The sequence below is a fragment of the Alosa alosa genome, chromosome 19 (assembly GCF_017589495.1).
Source record: "Alosa alosa isolate M-15738 ecotype Scorff River chromosome 19, AALO_Geno_1.1, whole genome shotgun sequence".
Lineage (NCBI taxonomy): Eukaryota > Metazoa > Chordata > Actinopteri > Clupeiformes > Clupeidae > Alosa > Alosa alosa.
In genome coordinates, this window is record NC_063207.1 from 22,442,113 (window position 1) to 22,467,015 (window position 24,903).

The 24,903-nt window shown below is 41.7% G+C and overlaps 1 protein-coding gene across 2 annotated transcripts in view; it reads right to left on the bottom strand.

Moving 5' to 3' along the window:
• Nucleotides 1-23,897, bottom strand: part of alk (ALK receptor tyrosine kinase) — a 269,021-nt gene extending 245,124 nt beyond the window's left edge. For both annotated transcript variants that reach the window (XM_048228498.1, XM_048228497.1), the window contains exon 1: nt 22,321-23,897. In XM_048228498.1, coding sequence (XP_048084455.1) covers nt 22,321-23,050 — 730 coding nt within the window. In that variant the 5' untranslated portion in view covers nt 23,051-23,897. The remainder of the gene's footprint in view (nt 1-22,320) is intronic.
• Nucleotides 23,898-24,903: the final 1,006 nt, after the last annotated feature.

Below are 24,903 nucleotides of genomic sequence, written 5' to 3' on the forward strand. Positions count from 1 at the left end.
CAGATATTCTGAAATTGCACTTTGCTTAGAGCAGTGACCTGAACAGGGGGTGTTAGAAGCCCATTTTGAGAAGCATCACCTTTGGGCAAGCTTTAATTGAAATGATATGCTGAGACTAAACATCGGCCGTGAGAGACCTGCTGACTGCACAGTTTTATTTTCAACCTGAAGTCAGCTGTTGCTTTGCATGCTAAGTTTTTACCAGCAGACAAAGCCTATGAATAGGGTCAAAATCTCTCTATTCACTCTATTTTTTTCTATGTACTTATTTATGTATGCATGAATGTGTGTGTGTGTGTGTGTGAGAGAGAGAGACAGAGAAGAGGGGGCAGTGCTTGCAGGGAGTATGTGCATAAGATCTTCATCATCTTCATCATCTGCTTACAAGACATAGTTTGCATGCATATGCTTCACTATGTATGTGACATACTGTAATAGATATCATAGCAATCATACAGTGGAGAACCACAATGCGCTTTACAATAGAACAACTTTGTCCAGCAACATCTCCATATACTAACACTCAATTCCCAAGACTCAATTAGTTGTGCAACTCAGTTTACTGCTAGAAACCTAATCCTTCTTTGAAAATGTAGCTCGCCATAAAATGAAAATACAGCCCTCTATAAATGAAATGTGCAATTTTGCCATGCTGTTGAACTTGGAAAACACTTCAGTTTATTAACCCACTGAACCAATTACTAGGAAAATCTAAGCATCATTTAAAAAGTAACAGATTTTTGTGTGGTGTATAGAAATTCTTCTAATTCGATTAGATTCACCTCAAATGCTTTGGAAATGTTGAAAGCACACTTATGCAAAACATAAAGCAAACTTAAAAAAGATAAGATAATCCATCCTCAAAATTCTAAAAAGCCCTGTGTGTGGATGTTTATCTTGTTATTATTGTAATGATAGTAATAACCATATGGATTCTGTGCATCCATAATTTAAAATGTTGACAGACACATTCTCAGTTATTCACCACATTATTGCTAGCTTCACTAACAAAAAGAACTAAGACATCAAGTTCAAAATGCAGCTAGAAATGTTTAACAAAAGGGCAGATTAATTTCCATGAGGAGAGAGTGAAATTAATTTCATGATGATCTCATTATCGTCAACTGCATAATATCATTGTAGCTCCTTTTTTACCATCCTTTATTCATTGTCTTCATTGCGATTTGATAAAAAGACATTGGTTATACACCTGTGGGCGCTTCTAATACGTGTAGAACTTCAACATTTAAACAGCCTTTGTAAAAACACACTGCCATTTTTGCAGTGTGTTCCTTGAATGTTCCTTTTCATATCACCATAAGAACATTCCAGAACATTTGGTTCTTCAAGCCTGCCACTTGCATAGCACTGCCAAACTAAACACTATGTTTAAATCACTTTCCTTCCTACCAGAGTACTGCACTGCAATGAGTAAACAGACTAACATCCCTCTATAGTAGCTTTCAGAAGCCTTGATTAAGTATTTTATCTCAGTCTCAACCTCAGCCATCTCAGTGATGCTTTTAGAAAGGGAGGGGTAATGATTCTCATCTCAGAATGCTGTTTGCTTTTCATTTTAAAGACTACCCCAAACTGCTCTGTTTGTGTGCTGAAACTTGTCTAATCTGAGAAAGATGATATGACCTTAGATGTCTAGAGCGGTTTGCATGTTATCAGGTGGGGGTATTGATCTATCTGTCAGAGGTGGAAGCAGCAGATCATTAGATAGCGTGGAGATGTTCGACTTTCCAAAGTCCAGGTAATCCATCTACTTAATCCTCTGGTGCAAGTTATTTCATGCATTTGGCTTTTAAAGATTTGAAATGTTGTCTTTTGTTTCCCTGAGGACCACCCTTCCTATTTTTACCTCCAGATAGAAGCTGTATGTTCATAATGAAAGAGCTCATATCTGACATTACATTAATATGCATGACAGTACATAGCAAAATGTGATATTAATGTTGTATATGAAAGATTAAGGGGACAATTTGAAATGCATCGCTTATTTTTGTAGTTTAAAGGAGAATTCCGGTGTGATATTGACCTAAAGTGTATTGAAACATGATACCGAGTGTGAACGTATGTCTCATAGCCCATCTCGGCTTGTCCCCTGCACTCCAAAATGTGGCGCTAGTTAGCCGATGCTACCAACAGCTTTTTCAATAGTGGTGCTTCGGCATCAGGCTAGCCATGCAAATAAATCACTGTTTTACACCCATTTACGAGGCTCAATGTATCTCCACACTTCATTGGTAGACTTCCGAGGGCCCTGACATTTAAAACGAGACATTGAGAACTTTGATAAAGCACTGGTAGTTTACTTACAAGACGATTTATACAGACAGTATCTTCACGAAGTTTAGCGTTTGCAGCCATCTTGAATTTAGTCACGATAAGTCGAGCAACGAGTAAGAATGAACAGGTATGATAAGGGATCAGATTCCAAAAATAATTCAGTGGAAATGCATGGATTCCAGTTGCTGCTACTAGAAGAAACTGGAATCCATGCATTTCCACTGAATTATTTTTGGAATCTGATCTGCACGATGCATCTCTAACTGAATGAAAAATCACTTAATATTGACAGAATGGTCTCAATAATTCACTTCCGATTTGCATTTCACTGATGTCAATCCCTCCACCACAGTCTTCCACTCACTTTGTGTCATTGCCTTACACAACCAGACATGGCAGGAGGGAAAAAAATAACACAAAAACACCAGGGAAGAGAGAGGAACAACATCAGAAACTATTAAATATGCCCATTAGTTTGTTTGTGTGTCAAGCTTTTTTATAATTTGTAACGGATTGATTAATTATGCATCCATAGAAGTATCCCCAATGTGGTTAATGGCTCTGATGGTGTCTGTCCCTCTTTCTGCATTGCAACCCCTTCCCTCTCTCTCTCTCTCTGTCTCTCTCTTTCACACACACACACACACACACACACACACCCACACACACACACACACACACCCCAGTCTCCCTTGGGCTCCTAGCACTTCGCTAGCCTGAGATCAATTAGACCTGTGTGTCGTACCGGCGGCTGGCTGGGGGCTAATTAATTGTGCTGTCACTGAGGTGTGATCCAGCAACCACTGAAGGCGACAAAGGAGACATGCCGCGCGGCTCAGCCATGATCCGGCTCCGCCAGGAATTCCCACCACTCAACACGTGGCCAAGCAGCCGGCACCTGCAAGACCTCAGCAGAGGAGAGGGATGTCAATCACTTGCCACATGTAATTGAGCTCACTTCTCAGGGCTGGCACATGTCACTGTGGTGAAGCCTGGGTGGAATGCATGTTTGAAAGCTGTTCAAATTCGGGTATCTCAACTGAGCCATTTGTGCAAAAGTGATTGTGTGAATGTCATGAATTGAGTGGGACTCACCCAAAGTGCTTTATTCATTACTGAATGATTGCAGCTTTTCTGGACTGACTGTGCCTTCCAAAAAATCAGGGAGGAAAAAACATTTCTAAATTGAAATTGAACTGCTTGACTGAGCTTTAAATATCATGGCAAAAGGTTGTACAAAGCTATACATCATTGCCTGTGCAATGGCAAATGGCACTGTTGATTTGCCAAAACTAATTAAGTCATACTAATTATGGGAACATAAAAACTGTTAAAATGGAAACAGCTTACAGAGCGCACATGCACTTCCCCCAGATCTTCTATTAAACTTCTGGTTGTACGAAAGGGTTGAAGATCTTTCAGAAATGTGGCCTCCAATTAACTATCAATACGGCCTGAAGTTATATTGGTAAATGTTAATGTGAAATATTAGGTGTACATCTATTATTTTCTTGTTTTAAGGTGGATCTAGGTCTCTACAAAGGACTCTGAGGATTAAGTGTCTTCTTTGTGGAAGTTGTATTGAAAAAGAAAAGCAACATCTTGCTTATAATTGCTGTTGGATATTAAGAGAAGGGAGAGAGTGCCAGGAGGGATTTTAGCAGCTTGTCTTCTGTAGACTTTGCAGGATAAGAAGAATAGCTGTGAGGAGGGAGAAAGAATCAATGGGAAGTTTCTAATCCGGGCCCACTGAGAATCGCATGGTTGGAACTTCCTGTGTGTTTTGTTCGTATGTGGGCCGATTGGGTAACACATCCTTAGTTTCCAGAGCACCCTAGTTGTCCCTCTCTGTCACACAGTCAAAAGTGACTGATCGTCTTCCAGCGTCTCAAAATAAGAACTAGGCCATCTCGGCTTTTTGCTCCTTTTCTTACTATTTCTTTTGCAGCTGTTTACTGGGTAAAACTGTCACACTGTAGAAAAATCTAACCTTCTGTATAATGCAAGAGTGAACATTCTGTTTGGGTGGGTTCAAAGATGAGTACCTTAGTTGGTATCAGCCAATGTTGTGTATCAGAGTAACTGAAAAAAGGAGACCATTGCTTAGAAGCACATGGCTTTGCCACATACTGACATAGACACACAAAGGCAAAGAACAAGAAAACAAAGGCAAAGAAACTTACCTCATAACACACATGCAAAAAAACTATAACATTTGGTGTGCTCCCCTTGTCCACAGTGTCAAATGGCCGACCTCCTTAACTAAAACAACAGCTGTTTTGTAATTCATTTTAAACCTCAAACAGTTTTTTCATGAGGAGCCGTCTGTTTTCGTCAGACTATACATTTTTTCGATGGTAAATAGGCTTGGTTGTTGTCAGCTGTGGAAAAATTCCCTACCTATAGCACTAGGAATATAACACCCCTCCTGTCTACATCTAAATTACCATAACTATCTAAACCATATCATCAACAGCCTTTCACCATAAATGCAGACTACACCTTGAACACCATGTCCTGTACATGCACTCTGTGTCACCACTGGCCTGAAACTGCTGCCATAAAATGACTGGGTCTAAGGCAGTTGATCTGTAACCACTGGTGTAAAACTGCTGGTCTGAAACGGGCTAGTTTAAATCTGCTGGTCTGAAAGAACAGTTGCATATCCATAGCAAGCCAACATGCTGCCTCCTTTCAGCCTAAATGACAAGCAATCGACCACTCAGCCACAGAAGACCGTGGGCAACATTCGAGATGAGGCAAAATGGTGCAGAAGTAGTTTGACAGTTTAGTAAAACTTATCATAATGAATAGGAAACTAGGCAGTTATTGTTTTGGAGCCTGTTTTATTGCAGTTAGAACAACGAACTACCTCTTCAACCCAATGCAGCTCCAATAGGCCAGGGGGTTGTGATAAAATGATTGCATTTAACACAGAAACAAATGCAATAAAATGATAGTAATGAACAACACATTGTATTAACCCTTGTAAGGTGTTCATATTTTTGTTCCCGGGTCTGATGGACCCAGCACATTATTAGGCTTTTAATCAATACTTGAATTTCCCCTAGGGATCAATAAAGTATCTATCTATCTATCTATCTATCTATCTATCTATCTATCTCTATCTCTCTATCTATCTATCTATCTATCAATACAGCCATAACAATTTATGTAAAAATTCTTATCAGATGTTTACTTTAACTGAATTACCAATGATATAGACATACTTTATGGTTCATATTTGCCATTTACCCTAGTGAGATCACATTTATGATCATATGAATGATTTTTGTTTTTTGTGAGAAAGAGAGGAATTCAATTCAAAGAAGTTCAACGAAATTCAACGAGGTGAAAATAGAAACAAGACTTTTGATCACTATTGATTCTTATTTATTAGGGGGGTAGTGTGTGCAGTCATTGAAAATAAGTTATTTTTTATGTTCTTCACAGAAAACAGAAAATGAGCCAAGGCCAATGAGTCTGAGTTAAAATAAATAATAAATTGTATCTTTTTCTTTTAGGAAACATTGAAAGAAATCAAATGTTGTGACACCAGCTTCGCCGGAGTCCCAGATAGAAGGCAGTGTTTTAGTGCTGTAGGCAAAAGAAGGCAGTGTTTTAGTGTCTATGGGCAAAAGTTGTCTATAGCTGTTACAGTGAGTGCAATTAAGCTAAAATGATCATAACAACATGGCCACTAATCCAGTCCTGGGCCTGATGCTGTGTACAGCATCTCTGCTGGAGGGACCAGACTGTTAAATCATTTATCACCAACTGGTCCAGATATGAAGACACATTCAAATGGAGCAGATCCCGCAGTATTTTCAAACAACATCCCAGGATGTTGTGGCCGTTTGAGTGATAATTCTAAATACATTTCTAAGACCCCTTTGATGAAGTTGTTACCAAGCTATTAATATCAGTTAAGCCCATTTTGATATTTGTGTTGACAATTTCAGTTCAAGCAAATTGGGCTAAGGCTGCAGGATTAGTTCCTTATGAATTATTGCTGACAAAATGTGTTCTCTTTCGATTTGGACTACTATGCACAAGTAATTCAAATAATGGGATTCAATACAGCAAGCCTATTCTTGACAGTCAAGTAACAGGTAATGATCCTGCTTCTGTTAATCACCCAAATAAACTGAAATAATTAGTAACTAAATGATATGAAGATGGAAAAGAAAAAAAACTTTCACGGGAAAAGTAAGTAAACAGAAGAAGCAAATTGCTTAAAAAGCTGTCAGTGATGAGCGGGCCCTGAACACTGTGGCTTTCAGCAGGCAACAGCTTGCAGCCACTGGCCCATGTCAAAGCCTACAGGCCAATGCAGACGGAGCCAATGGGAAGAATCAACACGTGCCAAGCGTGGTAAAACTGGTGTGTCTGGTCTAGGCGTTTGGCTAACTTGCAAAGCGGAAGGGGAGGGAGGAGGAGACAGCACTCGCACAGGATGCTTTCTCAGTTTGTTTGGCTGTGCGTGTGTTGATTTCTCTGAGGGAAACAAGGTCAGGTATCTGAGGAAAACAACATTTGGGCTTTGAGCAGTGGGCTGCTGCAACAAGAGAGGAGTCATCTCCAGGGCACAATGCAATGATGGCAAACATGAAACACAGAGGAAATATGTCCAGATTTTTGTCATTCTCAACTGATTCAATACATGAAGATTAAGGTTTCTAATACTTATGGGAGCCCAAAAGCTATCAGAGTCTGGATATGTTATTGAATCCTGCAATGGTGTGTCTTTGTGGCAGAGAAAGAGCCAGCTTTCTCAAGGTCTTTTATCTGTATGCAAAGAGTATAGCTTCCCTTAAGACTGCAATATGCCTGTAGCATATGTCTCTCTGCTCTGTGTATGAGCTTCAGTGAACTAGCTGCTCTGGCAGATTTTTGGAGTCAAACTCTAAGACTGTTTTGCATACTGCTTCACTGTAAGAATCTATGGAAAGGTCTTCTCTGAATAACTGTTGGTTTATTCTTTTGAGGTAAACCGCCAATCAAATTATTTTTTTGTTTATCCTATTTTTGGATCACTCTCTCTCCCTCTCCCTCTCTTTCCCCCTCTCTCTCTCTCTCTCTCTTTCCTTCTCAGTGCCACACCGTTTCTATCTTTGCACAAACTCAAACACAGACCACCTGCAGAGTTGAAAGGTTCCTGTGTCTGTGTGCCAGTGCATTTGTTCTAGTGTCTGAGTAAGTGTATTTACGTGTGAGAGTATCTCTCTCTCTCTTTCTCTCTCTCTCTCTCTCTCTCTCTCTCTCTCTCTCTCTCTCTCTCTTTGTTTGTATGTGTGTTTGTTGGTTCTCAAATATTCCCTGTCAGATGTGTGAAAAATACAGAAGTGCATTTCAAGTAAGGCAAATTAGGTAAATTAAACCACAAAGTTTTCCCCTTTCCATTTTACATTTCCAAATAGACAAAGGTTGAAGGACACAAACTATACTTATTTTTTCAAGCACTAGTATAATTCCTACTGAAGCAGTTGCATTTTAGAATGTTCACTGTTCCAACGTTCATTGGTTTATTAAACTAACAGCGTCAAAAAGCATTGTAGAGAAAATGTTTTGTTATCAAGCCCCTACCCTGTAGAATATCCTTTATACTGCAAGACAGCCAAAGTGTTACAAAAAAAAATGGAAACAACACTAGACTGGAATTGTTAGTTGTGTGTAAACATTGCGAGACAGAAAAATATTGCATTACAGAAAATATTATTGAAAAAAAAAAAAACACTTAATCTGATTCCATGAAATTATGATAAACAATTCCTGGCAGTGTGTGCATATCCTTTCTGCTTTCTCCTCGATAATTCTTTAGTCGGAGAATTCCTGCCTATTTCGAAATGGTGTAAGCTTAGATCAACATCTTTAAAAAAGAATATGTGTGTTTTTGAGGGCCTATATTAGTACTCACAACAACACTTACAGTAGGATGTAGAATTGCGTATTAATATATAGCATTACTACATCACACTTACAATATATGTATAAATATTAAATATAAGTGTAGTTTAAACAGTGAGGCAAAATGTAATTGTCTTGACATGACCCCGCCCCCCCCAAACAAAGAATTGTATACTGATATTTTGATATTATAAAATATTACTTCTTCAATTTGTGCCATTATTATTGCCAACAAACGTATGACTCTGTCAAATAAAAGCTTTCCGTTTTGTTATTCTATTGTAGCGTGCATTTATGGCGTTAAATGTTGTTGCTTGTATTATATTGCATTGTATTGCTGTTGGTGTTTTTTTATTTTGCTCATGCCCTTTCTCTGAAAGGTCATGCTTCTGCAGTTCTGTACTGCAGTTCTGCAGGTGAAACTGGAATAGTTTTGCCCTGAGGTAAGGACAGCATATAATCTGCTATTAGAGGGAAACAATGTTATACTGCATTACATCAGGCAAGTAGGCAGTGTAAGTTTAAGTAATAGTCAGCCTTATGTCAGCATTATGTGATACTATTACCCTGTTTTCACAAAATAAAAGTTAAATTACCTTCAAGTAATTATCTCAACATTTCCCTTGCTCAGCATGCTTTTATGAAAGTAAATGGCAGGGACAAATTGCTCTGAAAAGCACTGGATGAGAGATTCAGAGCACTGTATTTGAAAGTGATTGTGTCCATTTTCTCTCTGCAGTGGAAAATGAGGAGCTCTTTTGTAATCAGTAACACTGGGACCCAAGCAGATTGGTCACAGTTTGTTGGACAGTCGTGATTTTTGGCAAAGACACCATTGTTTGTGCCAGGCTTTGGTTTTGGTTTTTACACTGTGTGAGAGAACAATTACACGTACACAGTTATTCATCTGCATAGTATAATTAGAATAATGTCATTGTTTTTGTTTCTCATATTAAGAAATGTGGAAAATAATATGTAAAATATTGAGAGTTAAAGCTACAACAGCATCTTAAAGGTGATGTGCAAGTAAGTTAGATAGATTATGGTGACACTATAAAGTATATGCATGGCCTGTTGTCGTTATTACATTGAACCAGTTGAAGCCTGCAGGTTTCATTGCATCACATTTTCTGTTTGTTCATAGATTGGGTGTCATAGTATCCTCCATCCATAGAAAATGTCAATAAATATTGCCTGTCACCATGTTAATACATATGGCTGTGAGAAAAATACATTCCAAGATAAACTGCACTGATCAAGAGAGCAGGAAAATTACAACTTGAGGGGGAGGAGTACAATTTGTGGAGAAGAGAGAGAAATGACAGCCAGTAGTTAGTGAACAGACTGCATAAACCACCACGGCACGTTTATGACCTTTGAGCAAAGAATTGTCTCATGGCAGTTGCAATTTATGTAAAAAACAGAACAAACCCACACGTGAGTGTAGGAACGTTACTCAAAGCGACATATGAAAAGCTCTGGGGAAATATTCAGTGTGTCAAGGACTATCAATGCCTTTGATGTTGAATATTTGTGACCCAAAATGTTAATGTATTTCAGTAGGCAAGTTTGTAAGGGGATAACTTCTTCATGTAAAAGTTGTTATTTTCTATCTGCTGGGTGGACACAATAGTAAGTAACTATGGCTTTAATTAAGTGAGAATTAGTGTTTTAATTAAGGAAGAATTGTGCTACTCTGCATTTCACAGAAGTAAACTGTAAAGTACAACATTGTCACATATTTTAAATTGGTTTTGATGTACTCTTTGATGATTGAATCAGATGGAAAAAAATTGTTGCATTTCCAAACAAACCATCATAGCAATGCAACAGAAAATTTCACGCCAGACAATTGATTAAAATTGATGAAAAGCAATCTGACGGACCTGTCACTCTGTCAAAACTGTTGCACCATGTTTATTACGCGTTAATAAATGCTTTGTGACAGTGGGCTCCACTAACTTACCTCTGACGGATCAAATACAACGTTGTCAAAACTGCTCTCATGGAGGGCCGTCCATTTATATTGTGACAGTTTGTTTTTCAGCCCAGCTGTTTTCATATTGTGGGTAGTCTGACCCAAAGCTATAGCCACTTCTGCTTCACTGTTTTCGCCACTATCCGCCTCAAGTTCTTCTGGCTTTTTGTAAGCCTAGACATTTTAAATTGAACTTTATTGGCATGACAGTATTTCAGATTGGGTTTCAATAACTCTGACAAGCATTTGTTTCTGTTTTACAATATCTGTGTTACTTACAAACACTTCAGCAAACACAAACACAGACATACGCACACGCACATACACACAAGTTATTTCTCCCCGGCTCCCTCTCTTCATCTGCCACTTCCATTCCTCTCTCCCCTTTCTCCATCTCCTCCTGTTTCTTGTTCTCTCTCTTCCCTTCCTTGTGAATCATTCTCTAGTTATTTTCCAGATGGCCAGCTTATAGCCTGCCCTTACTCCTATGTCCATGGAGACACTGATCACTTTGATGGGTGTCCACAGATCAAACCCACGCCGTTTATTCAAATGGGTCCTTCTCTAGAGAGCTTGGCTACGGATCAATGCACACATCTCCACAGATCACTCAAAGCCGCGCAGAGAGCACGTGCACAGACTCAGCCACGTCCTCAAGTTCAGTTTGAGATCCATCATGCCTAGCGCCATGCCTAGCAAGCTACAGCACCTAGCGCCATGCCTAGCAAGCTACAGCAGCAGATGCTACGCTGGAGATGGAGCAAAGCCAGTCTTACTACACAGCCAGACCAAAAGAACCATAGACAATAACACAAAGTAAAAATGAGACATTTCACAGAACTGGTACTCAAAATCAACTGCTATATATATATATATATATATATATATATATATATATCAACATAAAACATCAACTAAATCAACATAAAAAAGGGTCTCAACTTAGACTGTTCTTCTGGCATCAAGGGACTGTTCTGATGGTTTATCAAAAAGGGGTGTGCTGAAGAGCAATCCACAGATGCATAAAACTCTTTCTCTCTCTCTCACACACACACTCTCTCTCTCACACACACACACACACACACACACACACACATACACACACACACACACACACACAAAATGCAGGCCTGTACTTTGCTTCCAATTCTGCCGCACTGTTCACATTTGGCTTTTTCGGTACACTGATATGTCATTAAGCTATAATTACCTCTTAACTGTATCACTGAACTCTAAATGCCAGAGGCAGACACAGGAGCCGTACATTAGCTGCTTTCAGACTCTGCTTACGCTGAAACACCTAATACCTCCTCTGTCCTCCTCTACAAACGCTGTCCTCCCTTCCTACGCATCCTTCTTCACTGCACCCTCTCCAGTCTAAAGACATCATTTTGTGTAGCTTTGAACTCAAAAACGAATGCTTGTCATCTGAAGCCCCCGCTCAATCACAGTCTCCATCAACATTTTTTTACGGACGGTCCTCAAAGGTTGCAGTCCTTCATCGGCCACCCCGGGGTCAGTCTTTACAGCACCTCTTCAAACAGCTCCTCTTTAAAGTTGATTTGCAATTTTCGCTGCCAAAAGCCACCATGGATACACTGAAGATTTAAGAATTTGCAGATCTGAGCGTGGCCTCCCAAAGTCCTCTGTGCACAGCAGGGGCCCCTCCACTACCCCGTGAACGAGGAAATCACAGAGAATGGGCAAAATGGCCACCATTTGATGGCCGCGTCTTTTTCCTGCAGCGATGGCGGCTATAAAGTCATGGCGATCAATCTCTAATGGCTTCTTCCTCCGCGATGCTCCACTATTTAATCAGAGTAAGAGCTCAAGGTAGCCTCCTGCCTTGCTGTGGCCATTAATTCGTCTTCTCCTGATCATTTGTTTGTTTTTTTTATTGCTCCTACAGTGGGCCGCTCTCATTCATCTGAGGGCTGGTTGAGCCCTGCTCAATACTAAAGCAGTAATGGGCAGGAGATGAATGGCCGGCAGCCTTCTGCTTCACTGCTCCGGGCCTTCCAGACCAGAGGCCTCCAAGCCATCCGTCCTAATCAAAAGCTCTATTTGGAGGCATGCATACTATCGAGGCGTGTGTGGGGTGGGGTGGGCACTCCAGATGACTCTCATATCAGTGACCAGCAGATGGCGCCGGGCCATGTCTTCGGGGTGAGCGGATCTGCCAATCAGTGCCCAGCTCTTGGGTCTGGCTGCCCGGTAGAACTGAGATCCGGTGCCACAAGGGAGCTGTGGTGCGAGGGAAACTGCGCGACTGCAGCTCACTGACCCACACTAACACGGCCCCACCGCACCATCTGTCGTGTAGGATGACCACTCTATGGACCCCTCTTCTCCACACTCCGTCTCCACACTCCACCGCATGCAAGCCTTCAAAATTCACTCGTGTGTCATACCCACACTTCAGACTGATTTATCAACACGAACTACTCTGACTGAAATTAATAACAAATTAAATTGTCGTTAGACCCAACGGCAAGCAGGACATCAAAGCAGAGCCGTTCCCTCCTATTCTTCACAGATTAATGAACAAACTTGCTGCTTCAGAGATTTTTGATTACTTTCCCCATGTAAGATTTGTTTGATATCTACAACATTTTCCACGCATACCGCAAATTATGTTTCACACACACACATAGTGGCTCACCATTTATACCGAAGAAAGTGCTTACTGCAAAGTGCACTGGATTTTTTTTTTACCAATGATGAAATTCCAGTTGCTATCTGCATTGCAAAACTGTGGTGCCCTCAATAATTGTTCATTGTAAATCAAGTGAATTAAAATATCTATCTCTGATGCAACCTGGTACTTTTTTCACGCTGTGTTGGAAAGAGATCCGCATTTGTGATCTGCCACCGATGATCAGAGGTCCAGCCCACTGCATTCAAGACTGATGGCAGCCATTTGCCACTGAAGAGAGAGGAAGGGTTATCTGTCCAGTCACCATTTAGGTCAGCAACTTTTTTATTAATAATAAGCAAAATGCCGCAGAGGTATTGACAAGAGTGTTGTCAACCCTGTTTAAAAAAAAAAATCCTTTCAACCTTTTGTCAGTCCGCCAGATTGGCTCATTGTGCTTCTCTCTCTCTCCCTCTCTCTTATTCTCTATCTATCCATCTATCTCTTTCTCCCTCCCTCCCACCATCTTTCGCTCTCCAACTTTTACACTTGCAAAATGACAAGCAAGGTCATGAAATCTCTGAAAAAGAAGAATGACTACATTACAGGGGGCCAACGAAACGCACTTTTGTCTGTCATGCAAGGTCACCATGGTGCCATCCAGCTGGCAGGGAGAAGCACGGAGCTATATGAAATACTTTAGGGCCAGAGTGCTGATGTAGCAAAATGACTGACAGGGCAACTCACGGCTGCAACTCATGCGCTACTGACAAAGCCTGCTCTTAATGTAAATGCAGCATAGTGTTACAGCAACTCTCAACCCATAAACATGAATCTTTTCAGACTATATGAACCTCTCTCCAGTAACAGGGATTGATGGCTGTTTGAGACACTGCCAAGATGAAACCTACGCGAGTGTGTTTGCCTAAAGCTGGGTTTGGGCCTCGGTCTTACCATGAACTTTCAGTCGGAGGCTGTGATTGTATTTAAGGTCACAGCCTCTTATGTGGACTGTGGAAACAAACAGCTCCACATTTTCTGATAATGCTGTTTGTCTGCTCCCTTAAGGCATGGACAACAATGGGGTGCAGAAAACACACGAACGGGCAAATAGCAATTTGTCACAGACAAATCCATTTCACATCATCACAACAGCAATGGGAGCAGACAACCAAGCGAATGGCACTAAGTTGTCGTCGTGTACCTTGGATGATTGATGTTTTCCTATCCAGCACAACATGCAAACAGCACTCCCTATTTCAACAGTCTTCAATTATATTCCACCCTATTTCAGCTGGAATAATCTGTGCTCTCAAGTGTGCTGTAGTCGCCTTAACGCACTGAATTTTAACTGCTAGCCCCAGCCCCCACTTTCCAAAACAGAGGATGAGAGTGAGTGAGAGGAAGAAATAGAGAGAAAGAGAGAGAGGGGAGGGAGTATGGGCGGAGAGAGACAGAGATTGAGGAAATGGAAGTTTGTGAAGAGGCTCTCAAGACTCTGTGAAACTTTTCTACCCCGACGTGTAGCTCTCTTCTCTCACTCTCGAGCCCAGTAGATAAGCCAGCTGTCTGCGAGTGCATCTGTGCGTGGTCAGGCAGGAGCGCCACTCTGTATTCAGCCCCCGACGACCTGCCTCTGCCACTCCGCAGGCCCCTGGCTCTCCACGGAAAGCTCTCCACGCCACTGAGCACACTGGAGTCGCTTCTCCTCACCGGCTCGCCTCGAGCAGATAAGCCCGGCGGGGCCCGCTGACACCGGCCCTCAGACCCCTGAACCCCCCACCCCCGCCCCCCCCGCCGCCACTCAGTCAACGTCCTCTCGTCTACACTCGCCTCCTGCCTCCGCAGCTCTTTCCTCTCCTACCCCCCACCCCCACCCCCTCCTGCCTTGACAATGTTCTCTCAGCCCGGCCTCCCCCCATCAGTCTCTCCTTATTGCCTATCCACTGCCAGCTGCCCCCCCCCCTCCGCGCAGCACCCTGGGGCCAGAGAGTGGGGCAGGCAGAGGCTACAGGGATAACAGCGGTGTGCCGCTGGCTCCTTCTGACGAGCCGAGGCCATCTCCAGAAAATGAGGGGCTGTGGGGATTAGTGCTAGAAAACGGAGCCCTCTCTGCTCTGCTCTGCTCTGGTCTGCTCCGCTCTGCAGACTGCATCCTGTTAAGTGTGCTGCACACTGGCCTCCTCGCGCTGGAAATGCCAGTCCTCACTCTCGCTCCCAATCCCTCAACAGACCCACGGTGCCAAGAACCTGACTCCAGGATGCTCAGCCATGGCGCGCCATGAAAATGAGCTGAGGGTGACTGTGTATGTGTGTGCATGTTTGTGTGTGTACATGTGCAGGTTTGTGTTTGTGTGTGTGAGCAAATTTGAGTTTGTATGTGTGTGTGTGTGTGTGTGTGTGTGTGTGTGTGTGTGTGTGTGTGTGTGTGTGCATGTTTGTGTGTGTGTGTGCATGTTTGTGTGTGCGCGTGTATTTAAGGTGTATTTAAGCTTGACTGACTTTGTGCAGAGGATGTAGTTAAGGTTTAGTAAATCTGCATGTGTGCTGTGTGCATAAAAGTGTGAAAACACAGATAGGACACACTTGCCAGTATATGTCCTGAGCGTGTGTGTGTGTGTGTGTGTGTGTGTGTGTGTGTGTGTGTGTGTGTAGATCTACAGGATAGGAGCAGTGGTGTGTATACCCAACTGTGTGGCTATTGTGTATTTGTGCATTGTGTTGCTCATTAACATCAATTTAATGTGGTTTCTACTTTACTAATGTGAGTGTATGTGTATTTGTGTGTGCGTGTGTGTGTGTGTGTGTGTGTATGTGTGTGTGTGTATGAATGAATCTAAGAAATGGGATAAGCCCTACAGTATGTGTATACATCCCCAACTGTGTTGTTATTTGTTATTGTGTGTGTTTATACTATCATGCACCGATTATGATCCATTTAAACAGGCTCCTACAGCTGCCTTTACTGTGCGAAGTGCATCCTTGCCTGTGTGGGTGACTTTAATTGGCACGGCATAGCTGAGTTGGAGAGAGAGCAGGCAGGTTAGCGTCTCTTTGTAGGATCATTGCTATTCAGCAGCGGACCTGGTTTCTTCTGCTCATTAATCAGTACATATGTCATTTTTAAACACATCACCTCCACCTCCCTCCCTTAACCCAGCGCCACAGACAGCTTCAGCCCCCCTCATTCACAGGCCCTCATTCAATGTCAGTCTGGCTCATGTAGGGTCCTTGACTTTTGGATACTTGTGTTAAAAATGCCTCGTCCTTCAAGAAAAAGAGAAAAAGAAAAAAAGGAATGGGTGTATGCCAAAAGTTTAAAATGTCTATCTTTTTTAAGTAACCACATTCACAGGCATGTTTGAATTTTTCATCACATCAGAACAACTTTTCTTTATTTTTAAGCTCAGATTTCAATGGGGTCATACTGTATGCATCTACAGTATCTGTCCACGCAGCCTCCTGGTTTCCATTCAAATTCTTCAGGAGCAGAAGAAGTGAGCTAGTTTATTGTCTCGGAACTTCACCTTAGCTTTGCACTAATTCCTTATCTTCGCTTCCACTCACTCTCTCTCGCTACGCTTGGGATGCGCTGATTCAAAAAAGAAGGCAGTAAAACAAATATTCCCTCTCCCCCACCATCAGAGAATTGTCTGACTAGATGGTAAATTAAAACACATTTATGTGTAAATACTCTGTCACAGAAGGGATTAAAAAGTAAACATCAGTATAAATAGCGCACTAAAACAGGCACTGATGATGCAAAAAAATTATCTTGTGCAGTCGATAAACAATGTGGCACGATATCGTCTCTCTAGCGCGGTCAGGTGCGACAGCTTCTGTCAACTCCCAAGAGACCTTGTGTCCAGCAGACTGGTCTCATTCTGAAACCTCACAACGCGAACGACAGCTAAACGGCAAAACACTAATTGACACACACTGTTTTCATGTTTGTATGCGATGTGTGTCCTAACTGTTTAATTGCATTAGCCCGATTACTCAAAATATCAGTGACAGTTCAACTGACATTCTGAGCATATTCCTTTGGGTTTTGCGAAGGATTTTAAAATAGTTTTAGGAGCTTTCAGAAAAGCCAGTGGCTATTCGAACAGAGGAGCAGGGAAAGTTTGGTTGTTGAGTGACTGTTCGCAAAAAGAGGCCAGCAGCTGGAAGGCACCCTAAAGACTTGTCATCCCATTTTATCATCACATTTGACTGACTATACTTTGGGTGCAGTTCATTTTATTTATTGAGCAAAGTGTAGCACCGTGGCCTACCATACCAGCTTTAAGTATAGCCAGAGACTTTATAATGAGGAGACACAGCACTCAATAATATGGCAGTTGTCTAAACATATCCCGCCCCTTCCTGTAATGTAACTAACCAAACACAAATGATTGACATTACCTTCCAAAATAACTGCCTGAAGCTGTTACTAAGATGGCCACAGAGTGGTGGGACTTGCCTATAAGGTAGCTGAGTGCACTGGCTGTGTGCTGTCAGTCTTGTTAAGGAGGGCTGACCCAGGCCCCCATACATATGAAGCTCTCAGACATGGCCATCTGGTTCAGGTTCATGTGAGTGGATTGTTCTTTTGTAAAAAATAGTGCTATGGTGAGATTTGACTTCTCATGGGTTCTTATAAACTTCTTCTTTGGCAAGTGATTGGTAATGCCTACCATTGACATTTAAGGAACATTGATAAGTTGTCTGTGAATTTCTTTATAGGGGGCACTAAAAATGGCTGACAAATTAGTCTATCCCGGCAATAAAAAGATGTCTGATCACCCGAGGCCTACCTCACAAAAGAAGGGAAATGCTATTTCATAAAGAATTGCATAAAAGATCCATCTCCATGACAAGACATTATCTGACCTATTAAACTCTACACCAGTAGAACTACTGCAGGCATTTTGCTGCTTGAAAAAATAAACCAGTATTTAATTTGTAATATGTTTAATAGTTATGTCATGATCTGGCTAAGGCAATGTTCACGTGAAGAAATATAATTACTGTACCTGGTTGAATATAATGTGATAATGTGAAAAGACAAAAGAGAGATTAGGATTAGCACAGGAGAGAGTAAGCAACCTCCACTGAGATAGTCCTAGTTCCGAAATCTCTCATAACGATTTCTCCGTTGTATTGGAAAATAATAATGCACTGTGTATATAAACTAGGGATTCGGGAGAAAGGGATGTCAGAGAGAGACGGAGAAAGAGAGAGCATTAATGATGCAGAGAGAGAGAGAGAAGGAGAGAAAGGGAGAGAGAGAAAGAGTATAAAGAGTATTAGGGATGCAGAGGCACACAAGCAGACTTGCATCCTTATACATGTGCTTGACTGGATACACACATACACATACGCATACACACACACACACACACACACATATATATATATATATATATATATATATATATATATATATATATATATATATATATATATATATATATATATATAAAAATATATATATATATATATATATATATATATATATATGCACACACACACACACACACACAAACTCCTTAAAGTAAATGGAGCAGTGTGATCACATGAGGGGATGCATATTTCACATAAGACAAAGCTTTTCATGTTGGGCTTTAAGCTGCAGTGCTCTGTTCTGGCTTCATAATACACAGAGCAATTAATCAAAAGCTCATGAGTTAAGAGGAAAACGCACACAGCATAAATAACCGGAAACATGGGGGAATGGGAGCATATGAGAGACAGAGCCATAGAACTGAGTGGAGTCACCTTGAATTCATCTCATAACAGACAGTTACCCGCCATCGTAAATTGCATCTGGAGGGATTTAATATGCATATCTTTAAGGAAATTAGCCAAATATGCCGACTCAACAAAAAAAAAATGCTGACCTTGATTATGAAATGTTTATCCTATTATCTAGAGTCTCATCTCTTACCATTTAACAGGGACTGCAGCAGTAATTACTACCATCAATACCTTAATGAGTATACACTGTCTTATGCCATGCAGCATGTGTGACAACACCGATCACGTAGCAAAGACTTGCACTAGCCTTCGCAAAGGTATCAAGCACAACTCAACCTACTTAGCCCACCATTTTGTTCTGTTGGAACCATTTGTGATTGCACTTGACAGCAATGTAACCCATTAGCATGTTGGTGCAGAGAGATGGAGGCAGGTTCAAAGGCCAGCTCATTAGGATGCATTGACTGTTATCTGTGCGTCATTGGTCACAGAGAATATTAGAATCCCTGGAAAGACCCTGCTCTTGGAATCCAACTTCATTCCATTCATGATCAGCACGCTCCTTTGGGAAAAACATGGAATGTGTCACCCAGATGTAATTGCTCAAAAATGAATTTATTCCGCATTGGCTCATTGAATGTCAGTCAAGCAAGGGAGATTTTCCTGTGGCTTAAATGCCATAAGTAGTTTGTCGCTTCATTACTTGGGGCATCAAGCTAAGGATTAATTGTTTGGGCCGCTCCACGGGAGGACAGGGTTTTTGCAGGTATTCTTTTGCAAAAGCGTCCGCAGCGCGTGCAGCATCTGAATACACAGTAGTCTCGTTAGAGATTCACAAACTTATCAAAAAGGATCATTTGGATTTATCCCAATTACCAAACCCAATTTGACTCTATTGATTTTCGCATCAGTGGTTGATTGATACAAGCTTTTAATATCATAAGGGATCTGACCACTGGCAAACCCCTTACTGGACCTGATCTAATGAGCTGATATCATGATGCATAGTTGACTGATAAAACCGGTTTGTATGAGGCTGGATGATCACAGATGATCACAACATATTCAGATTAAAGTTTGTTAGGGAAAAATGCATGCACCCTGTTTGAACTCAAGGTGACTCACAGCTGGCAAAGACAGCAAGAAATCAAATGCTGTTTACTTAAAGATCCAAGTAACATTTAGACACTTTTGATGTCTTGTAACATTCCTCCTGTACAGAGGTCACCTTACGCAGCACACACTTTTGTTGAATCAACACATTTTCACTGATGTTCCATTTGTTTCTCCGTAATCTGCATAATTACCCAACTGAGTTCAATAGATGCTGACACAGAGAAAAATTGGAGAGTGACAAAGAGGCACTTTTTTCCCATTTGCTTTGAGAATGGACCGAATTCCTCCCTAAGCTTTGCATACAGACAGATAATAGGCTTATGTTTTGAAAACAAATCCGGCGACACATGTTCTAAGCTCTACTCTGCTCTCGCTGCTCCAGAGTCAAGGCAGCCTTGGCAGAGGCAGCAAACCAAGAACTTGCAGACTGAACAATTGGATGACACCACACTCGACAAGAAGAGATGCCTAAACAGGAAGAAAAAGGTCAGCTCCTACTGGAAGCATGTGCACTGCATGGGAAATACTATCGACAAGACATCTCAGAGATTGGCAAGGAAGAAGCACACTGTTCTGGGCAACGTTATCGATCCTCTCTGCACACAATGGAGGAGATAGGAAACAATATCTTAAATACAGTTTCTTTCTTTCTTTCCTCTGAGTTACAGCCAAACTGCAACTAACAAAACACTACAATGTCCAGAGGGGAGAATACATAATGAGTCAGGAATGATAATAGATGGCTTTGTTAAGAAACCCATATTCAAGTAAGACAATAATGCCGCATTTGGTGGTGAGGTTGAACCTCCACTGCTATTACCATTGAGGATAAACAAGATCACAACTTCCATTACCATAGAGGCAGATCACACATTAATTGTCTTTGGAATGCGGCCTCGCAGAAGGGTTATGATGATCATCATGGCGTTCCTCCAGAGGGAACCACTCCAGATAGCATTTTAGTGAGGATTCTACTTATCACCCCAGCATATGCATAAATACACCCCACCTCAATATCTCCTCTAATTGGTGTCAGTTCAGAGCCTTACAAGACTGGTTGTCAACTAAATAGCAGAATATGCATCCAGCACAATGTTGAGAAACACCCCCCATTTTAAATCAGGTGCATGGCAACAGCTCTTGTTCCAGCAATTATCTGTGCCCAATGTTTAATTACCCACTAATAAAAACATTGAAACGGACACATACATTGAGAGGAGAATTTAATTAGTTGTTGGGCTCCCGGTGCGAGACAAAGCAAGGCAGCGCAGAGGTGGCCACCTTTACGTTGGCGAAGACCAGAATCATTAATTTCACTGATGTCTATATGCAGCGTCAGTAGTGCGGCGCCGATGAGATGGGTGCAGCCGTAATAAGGAAAGTGACAACTCCATCAGGGCAAGCGCCTGCAGGATGCTTAAACAAAAATTAAAATTATCCATGCAAGGGTGTTATATGTCCCCAATAATCAAAGCTCAATCGTCTGAATAATCCTCGAACGAGATTATTTTGTTTGTGTTGCCCCATGTGTATCACACAGTTTTACCATAGGTGTTGCAAAGTGCCAAGTCAGAACCAGTCATTTCCCTAAGGCAAACAAAAGCAGTTGTTACCACACATTATTAACTTGCTCAGTGGAGATGCCTTTAAGAGGTGTTGGGAAAGGCAAAGAGAAAGAGAAAGCAACCAGCTGGAAAACAACCAGCGAATCAAAATCAATGGGCCCTTCTGCGCCCTGTTTCTCTGAAGGCGATGCGTGAGACTGGCATGCTTTACAGGTGGCTTGCATTCCCCTGCCATCCCTCTCTTTTTTTCCTCTCTCTCTCTCTCTCTCTCTCTCTCATTTCAGGTCAAACACAATCATCAAAGGCATGAAGTAATTATGCTGATCTGACTCCACAGAAGAAGCGGGGCTGCACCCAGGAGGCCTGTGTGCACTGGGTGAACTCTGATAATAGGTTAATGTGTGTGTTATCTAAACACGTTGCCCCACTATAATAATAATAAACTTGGCTCCACTGAAATATCTACTGGCATGAAGAATTAATTAAGTTCAAAGGCAAGTCTTGGAAAGTAGGGGAAAACCAAAATGAAACGTGATTAAAAAAAACAAATAGGTAAAATCTCTCTCATCCCTGCTTGGCTCTAATGGCCCGATATATCTTTGTGTCTGCTGAACAGCTCCACCATTCAGCTGTCCAGCCAAACAAGAAATGATTTCACAAATTATACGCCCTTGACATTTGCTACATAGATGAAAGCACAATGACTTCAGAGCCCCCCTCCCCCCACACACACACACACACACATAAATCAACTGTTGCTGTGCTGTTCAATGAATTGACTTCAGCAAATGTTTTATCTCATGCGGAAGCAATACTGTAAGTCAGACTCTGGAGCAACTACAGTATCACATCCATGCAAAACTAATTAGTCTTCGGTTGTGGCTTGATGATGGCTTGTTCACACTGATTCCACACATCAGGGAAAGAGTAGTCATCAAGAATTCTTTTCAGGTCAGCCAAAATAAAATTAACTACCAGCTATTTAATATTCTATAACAGAATAAACATTTAACTATTACTATCTTCTCTAGAAATTTCTGCATAGATATTTAAAACACGTGATAATATGTCCTGTGACTTACCACTTGAGGCGATCTGAAAGAAAAGCCGAGGATCCGCTGCTCTTATTGCAGAGGAGTACTTGTCCTCTTTTCCCGGAACCTGCGCCTTTCGCTCGGGCATGAGTCGCACTCTCAAACGGCCCCCTTCTGCTCCCAGCCACCAGTCCAAAATACGAGTTAGGTCCATTTCCAGGAAATACGCAGGATAATCTTCATAGACAACCAGTCCATCACATCCAGTTTTGACCATATCCTCTCCAATCTCTACAACAACTTGATTTGATTTCCTGCTGGCTTTTGTCAACCCCAAATTCAGAACTTTAGGCATCGGACGCTTTTGTCGATATGGGAGCTGTCCAGTGCTGGAGCCGTTCCCCCTCTCCTTGTCAACACTGTCGATTGCAGCCAACTTTGTGTCCAGTAAGCTTGATATGGTTTTCTGCAAAGGTACACAATGCATTTTTAGGATTGCGCGCACTGTGTAGCACCCGTTAAAAGTTACACAATCTCCATTTAGTGGTCGCTGAATGAACATGGCCATGTAGTATCGCAGGAGAGAGGGGACGGCAAAATCCACGGCCAGGGTCTTCCTTTTGAGTCTGGAGCTGTTTTTATCACTTGCATCCCCACTACTATTTAGGTATCCTGAGGTAGGGAAAGTGAAGCCCGCGGTGGTCCTTTGCGAAGCGCAATGCAGTTCAACGAGAAATGCCGCAGACCAAACAACCAAAACTAGTCTTCTGAACGACATGTTTCATAAAATAACTATACTCTCATGTACACAACTTCTCCCCTCTATCCTCACCTTGCCTCCTTACATTAACACCGTGTTAATTCCAGAAACGAATCGATGATGATGCAGGCTCGCCAGATCTTTTCCAGTGAGCAGCCGCTTCCGAAAGGGACTCGCTTCACATTTGTTTTAGTAGAACAGTGACTGTTGCTTTGGCGGTTTTAAACAGAAAAGTGCCATGACCCGTCTGCAAATGATTTTCTGCTTATCTCTTTTGCTTCAATGATCCGCTTTCTTTGGTGCTATTTGATATGCCACACAAGTCCTCTTCAGTACCCCTCAAAGGCTCCTTGTGTCTGTGCGTAACATGGGAGCAGTGGCGCAAGAAGTCGTTTTGTCAGCAGACAGGCGCAGCAGTTCTGTGCATTTATATTTCTTCCCCGAACATATTGCCGATTCGTTTGGCAAGTAATCTGTATGTCCTCCGCATGATCTTAACGTCCAACACCATGCTCAGAAACTGAAGTTGGATATTAATCGAACCCAATCTGACTTCAAAACACACTGAATAGTGGTTGTCCGGACTTCTTCGTGCGAAGCTCACCTGCGCGTCCAATCAACTTGGATAGCCTGTTATGTTCAACGTAATTTATTCATACGAGAGCCATTGTTTTCTGTGCACATCTACTATGTGCGAGCCTTCACGGTGCTCTGAAATTCGCTTGCAGAAGTCATTTCTCCATTACTTTGACGTCATCGAAAGCTCGTTAGGAATATATGAGGCAAGCGGGTTCCCGAAATTGTAATTACCGGAGGCACTTCTCGCCCGAAATGGCTGCAGCAACGGACACAGACAAGCGTCGGGGATGCGCCTTCAACACCGGCAGTGTCAGCGGTAGTTAGGCAAACGTCATTTGAATCTCATTTCAATTAGGCTCGCAAAATTGTGAGGGGCAAGTGACGCGAATGGATTCTGCTCTAATGAATTTTCTCAAATCACACACCTTGACTGGAAATTGTGTGAAAGCAACAGTCGCAAACACATACCAAATAGACTGATATGTTTGCAATCTGACCAGTTTACTCACTAAGGTCTAGTATTTAACAGCACGTGTGCAACATGAATGCATTTGTTCCAATTTAGTTTTAAAGACCAAATTGCAAAAAGAAACAGTAGATTTATTAGTGCACAAAATGAGTAGGCTACAGTGAATATATATGTAGTCAACATATAACTGTGATTGTGTTTTAATGGTGAATAATTGTAAGACAAAACATGACTATATGTTCAGGATAATCAACTAGAAACTGAGTAAACAGTACACCTGGACCTCATCGCTGTTCTACAAAACTGTCCACTAGATGGTAGAGTTACACATGTGTTAAGCCAAAATGCACAACATGAAGTAGGCTACTTGTGCACTTGTGTGCTACTGTGGAGGTTTTTTTTACTGGCTTTAAAGTGTTTTTTGAAGTAGACAAACTGCTTGCTTGACACGTTATGTCCATGCCACAGGTCACGACAACCGCTGTATTACTAATGTAACCTAATGAATGGAACATGATCAATAAAAGGTATCATGTTGACGCAAACAGGACTTCAACATTGACGCAGGCAGAACCTGGACGTTCCCAGTAGTATTGGGAGTGGAACCATACCATCCTATACCCACGACGAAATCGATACACTATTTATAGATTTGATATCTTTCAACAGGGAACGTATGCTGGATTTGTCCCCTTAATTAACTGTAACTATTTTAACTATTTTGGTGTAATGAGAAACAAAGTCATATAGACCAAAGCCATATTGGGACACATATTGGAATCGATATGCGTAGTTGAGTTTGTGAGAAGTCCAAAACTACTCA